Raw genomic sequence first — 15,714 nt, 5'->3', positions numbered from 1 at the left:
TTTACTCGCATAATGAACCCATAATGAAATGAACCCATAATGAACCGACCTTTTATCATGAAAAATCGAAGTAACTTCTTACCTCTTTGCCCGCGGCGCCGGACCCCTTAACCAAACTAAGCTGTGCAATAAAAAAAAAATCCTTTTTTTTTTCCTTCTAATTCCTTGGGGTTTTTTTTGTGTGCCACCTTTCCCAAGCTGTTTTGTTTGCTTAGGCGAGGCCTCTCGCTTATCTTTCTTATCTCCTTGCGCGCGACCCACGACCCCCAATAACCAAACTGCGCTGCGCAAAAAAAAAAAAAAAAAAAAAAAAAAAAAAAAAAAGCTCCTCTTTTGCTTTTTTTTTTTTTTTCTCAGTTCCGTTTTTTTTTTTTTTTTTTGGGCCGCGTTTTGCAAGTTGTTTTGTTTGTTTAGAGGGCTTCTCCGCTCCTCTTTCTTACCTCCTGGCGCGCGGCGCGCGACCCCCCGCAACCAAACTGAGCTGTCTAAAAAAAAAAAGCTTCTCGTTGTTTTTGTTTTCTCTTAGTTCCCTGGTGTTTTTTTTGTTTTTTTGTTTTTTTGCCGTTTTTTGCAAGCTGTTTCGTTCGCTTAGAGCGCTTCACCGCTTCTCTTTCTTACCTCCATGCGCGCGGCGGCGCGCGAACCCAAAGTCCAGACTGCGCTGTGCAAAAAAAAAAGCTCCTCTCCATGTTTTTTTTTTTTTTTCTTGCTTCCGTTAGATTTTAGCGAATTTTTTTAACAACTTTTGCAAGGCGTTTTGTTCGCCCACGCTGCCCACGCATTCGCGACCTCGCTGCACCAGGATAGAAAAGTGCGTTCATTTCGCGCGCGTGGGGGGAGGGGGTCAAAATTTTGACTCGGAGTTGGGGGTGCGTTTATTACGCGAGTGAAAAAAAAGTCGAAATTTTGAGAGCCGACTTGGGGGGCGCGTTCATTACGCGAGTGCGTTCATTGTGCGAGTAAATACTAATTTGTTTGTGCATGACTAATGTGCAATAAATGTGCCTCGAAATATTTCGGTTGCATCTCTCGATTCCTTATTAAATGGCTGGACATCTCGAAACAGAGGAACAACGAATGCACATGACTATGCACCTTATACAGCTGAAAGCACAATCGCACATCGTAGGCATATACTACATTAGGGACTTTTAGCACACCGTTGCCATGTTCCGCGTGCCGCACTATCGGAGCTTTTGAAGCATGCTTTTGAAACATGTGCCCGGTGTGGTACCGTGACCGCAGGGAGTGCGCTTAAAAGCGTGCTTCAATGGCTCCGATAGTGTGGTACGTGGAACACGGTGTGCTAGAAGTCCCTACTGGGACCGGGAATGCTGCTCAGGAGCCTCGCTCCAGCACAACCCCGAAGCGATCGTCCGAGAACCACCCTACAAAAATAAAAGGGCGCCATGTTGGATTTTTTATGGCTTGGCATAGAAACTGCTAGAAAGTAGGCTACTATGTTCCAAACGTGTTATAATAAAGCCGTTTTTGAAAAGTCAGCCATGTATTTTATGAATAGTATGATTAGTTGTTAATGTGATTTTGTAATCTACCAAATATAAAATATTGCTACACACGTCGGCAAGCGAGCGCATGCATGGCACAGTGGTTACTGCACTTGACTTTCGCCCAGAGGCCCAGGGTTCGATTCCTGGGAGGTATGCATCTTTTATTTATTCTTTCAGTTTAATGTTCTGGTAAATTCGACAACCCTGTTGCTTGTTCGAGGTCCGAATGTTCTAGTCACCGAACCTTCTACGTGGATTGTTCCAGAAGCCAACGCATGTACATAAGGGGCTCCGCGTGGCGATCCGCAGTCAGTTTTGCCCCAGCGCTCTATCCTGCTGTTTCACCGACATCGACGCCTGCGGCGCTAACCTACTTCTCTTTTGATTTGGGCACAAGTTCGCCCCATTAAACGTTTAGTTTCCTTAAGTTGTTTGTCGCCTCATCATTTGTCATTCGCGACAATATGTCGACTTGTTCAAGTAATGAGAGCCACCCACCACGCCAAGGAATTCGGCACTACTGTACAAAAGTCAACTCCATTGGCCCTATGGCAAATGTCCGGGGGTTGGCCACGTGCTTCCAGAGACTGGCTTCCAGGGGATTCAGCAGATATCGGCGGAGCGGCGCTGCTTTAAAAACGACGAGCGCCCACTGGCAGATGTGCGCCCCAAAAAAGTTGATTCCGGAGCACCCTCGAAAAGACTAATGGAAATCGTCCTCAATATGATGTAAAATGTGAGTCATACCAAACTTACTGGATAACTTTTCAATGGCTTTCCTCCCCTCAGAAAGCAGTACAGTGCAGCTGGGACTGAACGATCGGCAGTGATTTCATTCCCTAGCCTGTCGGCAACTTCTTCTGGTGTAAAGTCACGATGTGGATTCAAAAGCATCTCCTTGATGGTCTGCAACTTGTCACAGTAGAACCTGGGAGAGAATAAACTTTTGCATTTGCAACATATACAAATACTAAAGCCTTGGAACTGAAAATGCATTGCAGTAATATACTGTAAAATAATACTAATAACCTTTATTTTGATGTGTCCATAAATAGCACTAAGCCCAAAAAGTGGTACACTGTCATAAAAAATAATAATAAAAAAACACTTACAAAATAAGCAAAAAAAACAAAAAAAAAAAAACAAGAGAGACAAGCAAGGTCATAATTATACACACACTAGTGGCACGATTCCTCAACAAAGTGTTTGTCACACGAAGTATCTACAGCATGTAAACTAATGCTTTTAAAGGGAAGCTGAAGCACTTTCCAAGAAATCTGAGTTAGGAGTGGACTTCTATGCTGAGCGCAAGTTCGTCTGCTCCTTCTCCAGGGGTTGTAATTACGTTAGAATGCCGAGCTCTGATTGGCTCTGACTGAACCACTATCTTTAAATCGGAGCCAATCGGAGCTCGGTGTTCTGATGTCACCACAACCCCTGCAAAAGAGGCAGACAAACATGCGCTCCGCATAGCTCTTTGTCCTGTGAATTCAGTTACCGCACTTATCTTGGGCAGAAGTGAACGTAAACCCTATTTATTTTAAAAAATATGTGTAGTGATTGCCGCCGGGCATGGGGAGATCCTCTGCCACCTGTTATTTGTCCAGAGCGTAGTGATGTCATTGACAGCATCCCTGAGCCAGCTTAGTAGCAAGCAAGGGTCATCCGACGCCGCTGATGACGTCTTCTTTACAAAAAGATTTTCTGCAAGGTACAAAAGTCCTCCTCACCACCCCCCTCGTTTTCCCCTCTGCCACTGCTATTTTGACAGAGAGGGACTCTGTTAGGGCTGGATGAGCCCGGATAAGCTCCCGGCTTATGCGGTCCCAAGATGCAGTAACAAAGGGAGTCCCCCTTCCGTATAGAGTGGGAGAGGGAGAAATGTGAAGGGTGGCAAGGAGGATTTTCCTACCTTGCAGAAAATAATTTTGTAGGTTGGATTTTAAGATACATAATTTTTAAGGTGTCTACATTACAACATTTACTGTTTGTTCAAATTCAAGGACCTCTTCGCTTCCCTTTAAGGCACTTTTGACTGCCCACAAAAATCGGCTTCTCAACGTTTCGTGCTGCAATTTACTACAGAGGTGTAAGTAAGTAGTGGAAGTTTACAGTAAAAAAAATCAAAAAATGAACTTGCCTTGTAAAAAAAGTCGCCACTACGAACACGATACACGCATAGTGGGAAGTGCTGCCGACAGGTGGCATACTCCACGTCATGAAAGCACCGGCTGATTCGGCTTCTTTTGCCAGATCGTCTACCATCATAATCTGAATTGTCCAGCCGTCTCTTAAAGCGGCGCACATAATCTGTCGACAGCACTTATCCCTACCTATATATCGTCTACATCCGCCCAGAACAGGTTCCCGCTTTCTGTTTCTTTTTTAACAAAATAAATTTATTCCTAAATTTTTTTTTTTTTTTTTACTGTATACTTTTACCACCTGCTTGCTCCTCTATAGTAAATTTCAGTGAAATATGTTAAAAAAACAATTTTTGTGGGCCGTCTTAAGTGCCTGAACCCCTTTAACAGTTTTGGACGAGCCTAGCTCTTCAATGTGGAGCCATCCCCAAACCGTTCAGGACAAATATAAGTCGTCTGCTTTCCCCGGTTCACGCACTCAACCATTTTGGAAGAACCAGGCTCGCTCATGGCTTAGTTTGAGGCCCTGCTAATAAATGACACACTGAATTTTTTTTTTTTTTTTTATTTCTTCCATTTTATTTGTGGCTAGAAACTTGATTTTGAAGGCAACAAATGTAATTTTGAAAACAATTAAGCAGTTGAGGGTCAGAAATTTCCCAAAGCTAAAAACGGTTAAAAGCGTTAGTTTATTTATATGTTGCACTACAGATTGGCCTAGCTGGTCGAGTTGCATTCTTGTAGTTGGTGACATATGAAACAAAACTAATGGATAAACACGCATGCCACTCTTCGCTCCCTTCTTTCGTCTGCGGCGTACGGCGCGCTGACCTTGGGCGTGGAATGGTGGAGCCGCAGCCTCGCTGACACGCAGTGCCATCGGGTGAGCGATCGTTGAAACTTACGGGCAGCGGCCAATGGGAGCCTTGTCGACGCTCGTCAGCCAATGCCCCATTGGCTGACGAGCGTCGACAATGAATGATGAATTTCCGACTTCGGTCCCCGAAGCCGAAAATTCATCAGCTTTACTTTGCTCTTTTGGGATCAGGGAAACTAGGTGCCTTGTCTAGGCTTTTCGCGTGGTTTCATAGCTGGGAACTGGCTACACTTGGAGAAAGAATTTAAGATGCCGTTTTCGCGCTTCAAACTCATGAAGTTGGCTCGCTCCATGAGACAGTTAATGCTTTTGCATTAAAAGGGCATTTGAAAAGACTGGATCGAAAGAAGGCACGAGAGCAACAGTGCTTAAAAGGAGTTATGAATAAACTGCCTCATTGACAACGTTATGCAAAAACAATAAATCATGTAAATGATGTCTTTTAATAAACAAAAAACATTATCCCAGTTTCTTATAAAGAATCGATCATAACTGTAGTAGCACTTGCACACAACACATCTGTAGTAGAAAATTCCAATGAATACCAAGTATCTGCTTATGTGGCAACAAGCGTCTACACGCCAGTTTCCTCGGGCTGTTCACAACTTGGTATGTGATGTCGCTTGTTGCTTCCATCAAATCAGCAAACGCTACCTAAACTTTTTTTCTCATGTTATCAATCACTTCCTCAATGTTCCGTCTTTCTGGCTGAAGAATTTTCAAAATGCCCCTTCTGGGCTTCCAAGAATTCATCCTTACAGTTCAGGCGGAGATCCTCAGCTCCTTTTGATTGGAATATTCAGAATATTGCCCGCCTTTTTTGCTCAATTTGAATTCAATACATTCTGCGCAACCCGGTGTTGAAAATCGTTGAGCCTCGAGAATACCACGCACCACAATACTAGGGTGTAGAAAGAAAACATGTGATATTGGAACTGCTTCTGGTGGCAAGGCATTTAAAGAACAGTAACTAAAGTAACAGTTTCTTGTTGAAAATTTAAAAATCAAAACTTGTAATGCAAATGTTAGCAAAGTTTAAGTCATTTAAACTCCTTATTCTGAAACAATGAGGAAACCTATAACTGGACAGGTAAGATACACATTCGATTGTTAGAATCGTGCTTGAACAACGGCTGTAACTCACCGATCCTCCTCAACTTTTTCCATCTTCTTTGTCAAGACCTCCAGAAACTCCTCCACGTCGAGAGACTCTCGTGGATCCAGGGTAAGCGCCAGCTGAATTGCGAGGCAAATCAGCACTGCACCATTGTAGCCCCACCTGTGGGCGTGAGTCAGTTTCGCCTGGTCTTGTGCCACCTTAGTTTAAAAGTAAAATATGAACAAAGGTTAATACACTCAGTTATAGCCTACCCTGAAATACCCTGAAAAAAATCCGGTCATCACACTGAAACGCATGCGCATAGTGCTGTACACACGCCGTCCTCCTGTCCTTACTGCGTGCATGCGCAGGTTGCGAGAGAGTGAAGTATATGTGTTACTCTTTTCGCTTTATCGTGCGCATGTGCAGGTTGCGAAATGAGGCACGCACTGGATGTACTGGAATCTTTACAATGGCTTGCAAGAGGAAGGAGCAGACTGAAGAGGAGGTAGTTGAACAGAAGCAGCGACACGCCGAGTGTGATGTGCTCGACACGCTTAAGAGAGACTAGAAGAAAGAGCGTGACATTTGCTAGGGCTAAGGAAGCAAGGCAGGCTCAATCTGCTATCGAATAAAAATGTACGGACATTTGATGCTTAGTTTCCTCCTATAAGGTTTGTTGCAGTTCAATCGGCGGAATATAGTCTTTGCAGAAGTCTAAGCAATGCCATTGCATTTGCAGTGACGTGATTAACCCTAATAACTTTGTAGCACCTTTTGGAGCACACGCCACACCATTTTTATTCATACCACTGAGAATATTCGTATGTTTGCCTATCAAACTCAAAAATGTGCATGCTTTGCCTTCACACTTCTGTGCAATGGCAGGATTAATTTCCTCAAACACAGAACTAGCTGTTCAGTTGCACATAGAAGCACTAGGCATGGCAACAAGATGCTGATTGATGAAGGACAGTATGGACTGTTGTGAATGGTCATTTAAGGTATGAAATAAAATGTAAACCAAATAGTATATACCACTTAAATAATGTTAGAATAATATTGAGCACACAAATCAATGTTTCATTCAAGTTCTAAAAGTTGTAATAAAACAAAAATTCTTAATTCAGATTTTAAAAAAAAAAAGTCATTGATTTATGAAAATCAATTACATGTTATATGTAGAACATCATAATAACGGAGATCAGCATGTTAATGATAAGTATGCATTCTTAAAACAATACCAAAGTCATTAAGGTTATTTCCAAGCTTCCTTCTATTGCTTCACCTAATTTAGTTTTAATTTATTCTATTGACTGTACCTCGAACAAATAAAACAAATATGAAGGTGACAACTAAACAACGGAGTTCAAATAAAAAACCTACAGCGCAGTTCATATAAATTTTATTGCGAGTACCCTCGCTAAGTCCTGAATTTTAATAAGACATTGCCAGAATACCGCAGTTTATCATAAAAAATAGCCCCAGTTTAATTCAGAAATTGTTACTGCAACTAAGAGCTGTTGCATAACATTCACGAAATTCCTTTTTTTAATATACCCTATGCTTGCGTTTTTAACGTCCCGCTCTGAGGGAATGCTTTCCCTTTAGCAATCGGATGCACTGCAGCGAAACAGGATAAGCAAAATTGCAATGCTTACTTCGCAGTTGCCGCTTGACTTCAGCACACAAGAGGCGGTGAGAGGCGCACTCAACAAAGCTAACTTACATGCAAGAGCAGACTAAGAACATACGATATTGCAAAAATTCAGAATACTGTCAGTGTTCGACACTGACAGAGAGATCAAACAGCATGGTACCGTAAAATTCCAAGCAAGCGCCCCCATCCACGCAAGTTCAAATTACCAGCAAAGTGGGAGGGGGCGCTATTCGGAATGACACCGAAATTCAAGATGGCGACTATCAAATTTTCCCGCCAGGAAAAAACAAAAAGTGCAGTGCACATGGATTTAAAATTTTATTTATCTCTGGGCACATGAACTTTAGTAGGCCAAAGATTTGTTACTGCTATGTTAATCACTTTCAAAACCATCCTTAGAGTCAGTTTGAGTTAGAAGCTACCAAGTTTCCCAACTGCATACTGTTGGCTATTTTGACAGCCTCTTCAGAGAAGCTGGTTGCTACCGGCACGTCCTGCACTTCTTTCGAGCTCCAGAAAAACAGCACATTGTCCACGTATTCACTGAATACTGGCGCGCCGTTACTTAGCTTTCGTCAAAGCTTGACTTTCCTGTATTTTGAGGCCACTAGATGACCTCAATTTTCTTTGCCACTATGTAGACATGCATAGCCGACCGACACTGCCAAAACAAAATGACAAATGGCGCGTGGTGATCAGGCTGCAAAGCAGGATTGGATTGGGTTCTTGGACTGAATGAGGCAGGACAGTGCTCTCCGGGCGCAGCATGTGATAAGGGCGCGGAGCAGGGAGGTGGGGCGTTTTCCCGGAACGACGCGGAAATGTGAAATTAGCCGTGAAGTTGGGAGGGAGGGCTTTTGCATGGCTGGGGGAGCTTGCTCCCAATTTTACGGTACATCACTTGCGGCTAAAACCATAAGTACTGAAAATGCGCAAGCCTACCATAACGATCTGGACGTGTAGCGGTGCCCAAGTCATTATATTTTCACTATTAATAAAGTGAAATAAAATTTTGGCACTACGTTGGTGCAAGTTCTTTACATTTGGGCTAAATGTAGTAGGATGTAGAAGTGTAAGCCCTTTGGCGCAGTTTGGCGCAGCAACCGCATTACTGTATTTGGAGATACGTAGTCTGTAACAAAACACCTAAAAAAACCATTTTTGTTTTTTTGCACGTCATTCATTCAGTTTAATAAAGCTTGGGTTTGGGCTAGTTGGTTTTTGATTATTTCTAAGCTTGTAAACCTTAACAGCACAAAACACACACACACACACACAAAAAAAAAAAATACAATTGAACGAGTTGGTTTTGAATCAATGTGTCACAGGTGAGGAAATCCTACCTTGATTGCTTTTGGTTCATCCAACCGATAGAAGAGGGCCACAGGTGCCACGCGCATGGCAGCCCCGTTGCCATATGACCCGGTTCCATCAAACTGAGACTTTGCTGGTTCCCACACATCTCTGAAGCGAGTTTTCCTGAGCTGCGAGAACACAACTCTGACTTTTGGACCATACTCTCCTCGACAGTCCTCGTTTCCAAAGAACTCTTCTGTGAAACTGCAAAGAACAAATGAGAAGAATCTTGCCACAGAACTGCAAAGAGTAAGGTAAAACCCGCTTTGGAACACATTCTATGGTCAGGCGAAATGAGCCCGGACTCAAGTTAATCATGCTCGGTGAAAAAGCACCACACAGACGAATGGACAGATGCAGGAAAGGCCTAGAAAACTTCTTTGTGGTCATTAGTAATATTCCAACAGTACTGCGGCAGCTCGCCGCCCTCGAGAGAGAGCTCACTTTTCTGATAAGAATGCGAAGCATTCAGACAATTGGTATACTGGGTGTCTGACCAAACATTGGCTGAATTTTTCCTGAGATATACACGCATCTCACAACAAACTGGTCAATGCCATATCAGTCACTACCAAGGGGCCAATGTCGTGAGGTACATAGTGCTTACACTAATTAAGTTTTAACTAGTTTTGCATAATTAAATCTTTTATTAGCAAAAATAATAGGTTCCAATTAGCACCATTGAAAACCACTAAATTTGTAAATTTGATTAATACTTGTAGCACACAGGAAGCATTGTGTTGTGCAGAGGTTACCCACTGCTTGTGCAACAGACACAATGCTGGCGGTGCAAATGTGGACGAAATAAAACTGAAAAACTGCATGGGTGCATAGAATTTGGATGTGTTTTTGGGACCCAGAACAACAAAGCATATGCATTCCACATCCTTCTGAAAGTGACTTTGTGAATTTCGATGATGCCCAGCAAGTTTCTAATTGGAATAACATGACTATTTCTATTAAATAAAACATTTATTATGCAAAACAAACTAAAACTGAATTATCCTACACACTATGTACCGTATTTACTCGAGTAATAGCCGCACTATTCATGCAAGGCCCTTGCGTCTGCTTTCCCGCAGAACACATATACAACCAATCATCGCATTGCGCATAAATAACATAGCGAATAACTAGATCGTGAACACGATTCTCCATACAAATGCAACCTTCACAGATGGTATCTTCACGCGAAGATGTTATCTCTGTCCTGTAGACCGCTGGAATCATGCTGCCGATCGCAGTGATTGGCAAGCCGCATGCTCCGCGGAAAAGCGAACACTCAGGTTTTCTTCATAAACAGTGCGGCTATTACTCGAGTAAATACGGTACCTCAATAAATAGGTCCCCTCACAGTAACTAATGCAATACTGATCCGATTTCTGTGCAATGCTTTACACAAAAAATTTTGGTCAATATTCGGTGAAATGTAACACTCTGTATATCTAGCTTCCAGCTGAAGACTTTCTCTGGGCAAGTGTATTTAATTAACCAACTTTTTTCCGACAAAACTAATTTATATCATGAAAGGCTCTAGCTCTCATTCTGCTGTCTGTGAAAAGGCTACTTTACTAAATTTGTAGACTAGTGCTATTTAAATTATGAAGCTCAACATTCCCAAAAAGTCAATATTTTGTGATAAATGAAAGCTTAAAGGGACCATGAAATGATTTTAAAATCGAGTTTCATCCACCGCACATCGTAAAAGGTGTGAAAAGAAACACAAAAACACAAAAATAGGGAGCCAAAAAAAATTATTTGCTATAGAACTTTTAAAAGAAAACTGGACTCTTTTGCGCCTTCCTTCCTTCGCCTGTTCACTACGATGCATCCGCGGAAATGGAGCACGTCAGCCAAATCCAGGTCGCCTATTGGGTAAGAGCCTACCTCACCAGCACCGCGATCGTAAACAATAAATAGCCGGCGAATGTTTCCTAAAAGTTTTGTTAAATAATATTCAGATCCACATTTTGTAGCATAATTAGAGATGTGTGGCGAAAATTGCCAAATTTGATAATGCTGAGAGCCAAGCGCCATCTATCGTGGTAAACGAAGCAACTACTGCGCGTGCGCAGTAGGGCAGGGCCGACAGTTACTTGGGTGGCAGCGACCGACGAACGTTTATTTTCTTTGTTTTCCTTCCTCTCAAAACTCTGACTGACTGAATGTTTATTTTTCTATGTGTTCTTCCCGCGCGTGCCGACTTCAAGCAGCAAGAAAACAGTACTTAAAACAGACCACGACGAACAAGAACGCTGGATCCACCGACTCCGACGAAGCGAGCTGCTCAGAATATAGGCCTAACAGGCATTCCGACTCGGCGCTGCGTTGCTTCGTCGCAAGACCGTCTGCCTACGACCGGCTGGCGTGCTAAATGGAATATGCCCGCGCGACCCTTGTGGACCCTTCCCGTATTATCGTTTGATCACTGACCTCAATTCTAGATTAAGAGGTGAGGTCAATCTCTTCCCCTTGTTTTCCGAGGCAGTGTTGACGAACACTCGTCGAAAAGGGACTCTCGTCGATTCTATCTTCTTGTTTTGTGTGATATAGAGCTGAAATAAACGCCGTATGGATTACCTTCGTAACACGGTATGTACACTTTGTTATTGGTATGCCATTTTTATTCTGACAGACTGCACGTCACTGTCGAGCTACAACAGTTCCGGTCCAACCTTTCTTTGCCGAGTGTCGCGTCAGTATCGAGTTGCAATCGTAAAAGATCGGTCCCGAAGCGCTTACCAACAGCGCGAATACAGCACTTCCATCAAGCGCGCGCGTCCGCTACGAGTGTAAACAGGTATTTACGCAGCTCTTGCTGACACTCGTAGTTCAAACGTATCTTTTTTAACGTCGGCTCGCCCCTGCATCTTTGAGGCCGCGAAAAATGCCATCTACGTCGCTTTGCAAACGACTGACATGGGCCGGCCCTTCTGCCAACAATGACAGGGTGGTTGACTTCTGGAGTCTTCACCGGAAGACTCGCTGCACTTCCCAACAGGCATACCGGCGTATGGGACTAGTCTCATGCTGTCGCTGTAGCGCAACATATCTCATTGAATTTCGCTCAGCTGCGATACGGCGATGAGAGGCGCCGATTCAGGAAATACGTCGGTGACATCAGCGCAGTAAAACCTAGCGGCGCACCCCAACTCGTTGCCGCTAACACTCCCATTCTCCTACTGCCGAGAGAACTTCCGGTTCCGGAAACGGCCTACGTCACGGCTTGTTTTGCGGTCAGTTGGAGAGAATGAAAAAGTCGATATTTCAATAATTTTTTGTGTAGAAGTTAATAAACAGAGACGAAAACGGATGCCTGTTCGGCATTCCGTGAACATTGACGGTTTAATGTAAAAGTTATCTGGAAAAAGTAAAAAGGTCATTTCATGGTCCCTTTAAGATAATTTGTGGTAAAACAAACAAACCTCTAATAAACACCTTCCAGTTCTGCTTAAATATAAACTAAAAAAAGCAGAACAGCGTGGCTAATTAATAATGAGGTCGAGAAACAAGTTCAATCGAGGAGAAATGTATTTAATCCAAGAATTTTGTCTTCAATTAATGTGGATAATGAATGGGCAGAAGAGCAAAACAACCCTCTGCAACAATCAATCTCAGTCTCAAAATACAGTAAAACCTCGTTATAACAAAGTTGAAGGAGCGATCGTAATTATTTCGTTATAACCATTAGTTTGTTATAGCCAATGTCCATTTCTTCCCTATTAGCAAGCAAGGGGAATTATGATTGCTTTGTTATATCCATTAGTTTGTTATATCCCATTTTGTTATAACGAGGTTTCACTGTACTGAGCTCGTAACCATTCAGGAGTAACCACCTCCTGCTTTCTACAGACTTCAGAGTTGGTTTGGCAATAGTCGGATCCAGTTTATATGTTCTCAGTTGATGCACTTTTCTGGCTGCTACGTTGACAAATGCCGCTTCCTTTGACTCCCCCATAGGAAAATGCCCATTAATTTTCAGTCTGTTCCATTTGCCCTCCCCGTCCTTACTAAAATACATCAAGCAAAAAGTGCATTAAAAACAGCCACCGCAAAGTAGAGCGGAGGTTCCGATTGAGATGGGCCATTACGAAGAAGGGAGATCCAATGTATGATACACTTTGGCACGCCCTACTGTAATCTTGCACTCTTTAGCTATTGTGCAATAGGGTCGATATAAATTATGAAGCAAACCGAAAAACACTTTTTCCTGGCGCTCTGTCCGGCTCTGTTTACCTTACTTGTCCACCCTTGTCGGAAACTCCTTTCCTTTTCTTTTGGAAAGACATAACATTTGATGCCTTTTTGCCTGGTGCTGTGATTGTAGCACCCTGGCACACAACAGGTGAAGCCACCCGGTTGAAACCGTGCATAAACACCCAATTAAAAGTCCCGTGCTAACCCAAAATTTTCAAACGCCGGGCATACAACACGCATTGGCACAGCCAGAAAACTGCAGAGAACTACAGGTAGCTAAATGCACCGCGGGAGAAATGGTGTCGCGCAACTCCAGGTGAGATCAATCTATTAGACCCCTATATTATGCATGCCTGGTCGTATAACTCATCTGCATAAACTGCATTAGTTTAGCTTTCATGGCTTTTTTTTTTAAAACAAATCTGTAAAGACCAAAAAAAAAAAAGAAACACTGAAAAGTAAAACATTTACAGCGTTACTAAAAGAAAAAGTAAAACCTAAAAAAAAAAACTTAGAAGCACATTAACTCTTCAAATTTTTTTAGGCTCACTTTACAACGAAAGTTACGTATGACACCTTACACAATTGAATATATAATACCAATCTTCATTCCAATCAGAAAAAGATGGCCAGGACTCTAAACTGAAAATCGCAGCATCATCACCGATTTCACAGGGGATTTTCACAGGCTCACCAACCATGAAAATGACATAGAGTGCTCACCATACATCCTGAACCTTTTCAGAGCCCAACCTTTTAAGGTTGTTCAACAAGCAAGTCTCACCTTTCGGCAACATGACGTGGATTAAAACCATTGTTTTTTATCAATGACTCAGCAAGGGCATGTGTCATTGCAGTGTCGTCAGTGTACATGTAATGTCCACCAAAGGGATGTCCTGAAATTAAAATGAAAGATGGCTCTAAGAGTTCTACTTGTTATACAAATTCAATATTTTATCATCCAAGTTTTTAAGCACTGCCTGCTTCACGCAAACAGTTTGCAGAATGGCTCTTAGAGAAGGGACAAACCAGTGTGGTGTTGGCTCGTATGGATTGGTAACCAGAAATGCAGGAATCTCTTTAATTTTGAATGCTGCAAGCTTTAAGGCCTTGAATAAAAAAAAAAGGGGGGGGGGGGGGGGGTTTGTTGGTTACTTTAGAGACCTAAAGGACGAGTTCCGCACGTGAAACAGCTTAGATTTCTTGAGCTTCAGAGTATTTAATGTTTGATATAATAGCAAGGTGGTTTTTGAATGGTAGGAACCTTCTTCTAGTCGGTGCATAAGAGTGACACAGAGGCAACATAAAAATCATTACTGTAAAAAATATTTCTCTTTTTTTTTGTCAGCTTGATTTGGGCATTTGGCCGAAGCTACAGACCTTTTCACCCTTCGTTGCGTGGGCGCTGCCATCTTGGAATCACGCGACGCGACCATAGTAAGGAGGCTACAACTCGTCGCTCCACTTTCCCCTCTGCACCATGGCAAATGCGTTATTTTATTTTCGTCGCGCTTCTTGCCCTATTTTGTAAAGTGTCGCCCAATGCTTTACGCGAGGGTTTAAAGGCCAACTACCGAATTTACACAAATGTAGGTTGACCCTTTTTTCGATTTTTGAAAGTCTGAAGTGGGGGGGTCGACTTATAATCAAACCAAAGCATTCACCGCCGGCAAAAACGAAAGAATCGCGATATCATGGACACCTCGGCCATGTTCCAAAATTTACTCGATCTTACTCCAGGGTAAGAGTTTTGTACCCTTGGCGTTTTAAAACCTATTCGCGTCCAGAGTTTTTCAATCTGTGCTGTCACGTGATACGACCTGCCGGAGTAACTCGGATCCATTTGGGTAAGATTTGGAACACAGCCCTTGGCTTGTTACGAGTTCAGCCGGCTGTACCCCTAGGGTTACACTGTTTTGTGCGCTCATTTTACAAATTAATTATTTTTTTATTTGCGCAAACGAGTATTATTAGTAGCGATTCGTAAATTAACCCGAATACACGGCGGCGAACAGAGGACGGAGCGCCCGACTCCCGGGGGGTGACGGCACTTCTCGTAAGAGCCACTCCAGAGGCCGCTGGAACAGCCTGAACAGCCTCACGGCTCGCTCGGCTCGCTCACCCCGCGGCTTCTCTTCACAGTTTCTCGCACGACTCACGGTCGCACATCATTTGATCAAGTACGAGATCATGCTGGTGCGCTAACTATGTTCATTTGTATTGAAACGCGTGATCCAGGCACTTTAGGTTTTCGGTGCTTGTTTATGGCCATTCTTCACTCAGAAGCAACCAATAACTGTGCTGTTGGACGCAAGTTCAACCCGTCGGAGCGGGTGATGCTCCAGAGGAGCCTTCAGTGGCGCACTGTGCCGGCAAACGAAGAGGCTTCCGCAGGCCAAAGTCTGGATAAGTGGGGGTGCCTTCCGGAGTTGGAGGTCAGGCTAGCAACGGTAGGCCGCAAACGTGCGCAATCAGTCCCTACCCGTGACGTCCGACGCGATCGCCGAGCGAGCGCGGAAGATGCGGTTGATCCTGTCATTTGCGAAGAGCGAGATTTCATTGGACGACGCCGACGACGTGCTTCGAGAATATAGCAGTGATGGCGACGGGACTGACATCACCAGTGCAGACTAGCAGTAGTCCAGTCGCGGACGAAGTGAGAACAACAGTAAGCAGTTTCAGTTGTCCCGCCTCCAGCGTGAACTTCCTAGTTTCGATAACGCCTAGCCATCTCATGCACCTCGCACGTGCATGCACAGCCAAAGCACGCCAGAAGGCATCGATCGCGTGTTGGAGGCTCGGCTTTGGAAACGGATACTTTGCCGTTCGATCGCGTGTTGGAGGCTCGGCTTTCGAAACAGTTACTTTGC

The 15,714-nt window shown here is 43.5% G+C and overlaps 1 protein-coding gene across 3 annotated transcripts in view; it reads right to left on the bottom strand.

Moving 5' to 3' along the window:
- The window catches only part of LOC8052080 (ADP-ribose glycohydrolase ARH3), an 83,014-nt gene that overhangs the window by 24,364 nt on the left and 42,936 nt on the right, over positions 1-15,714 (bottom strand). For 2 of the 3 annotated variants that reach the window (XM_040501615.2, XM_040501614.1), the window contains 4 exons: positions 13,629-13,740; positions 8,635-8,851; positions 5,677-5,849; positions 2,259-2,439 (listed from right to left, as the gene is read on the bottom strand). In XM_040501615.2, coding sequence (XP_040357549.1) covers positions 2,259-2,439; positions 5,677-5,849; positions 8,635-8,851; positions 13,629-13,740 — 683 coding nt within the window. The remainder of the gene's footprint in view (positions 1-2,258; positions 2,440-5,676; positions 5,850-8,634; positions 8,852-13,628; positions 13,741-15,714) is intronic. The other variant, XM_029969225.2, reaches the window with a different exon arrangement.

This window comes from Ixodes scapularis, unplaced genomic scaffold (assembly GCF_016920785.2).
Source record: "Ixodes scapularis isolate PalLabHiFi unplaced genomic scaffold, ASM1692078v2 PGA_scaffold9__187_contigs__length_104089568, whole genome shotgun sequence".
Classification (NCBI taxonomy): domain Eukaryota; kingdom Metazoa; phylum Arthropoda; class Arachnida; order Ixodida; family Ixodidae; genus Ixodes; species Ixodes scapularis.
This window is presented reverse-complemented; position numbering and strand designations above follow the sequence as displayed.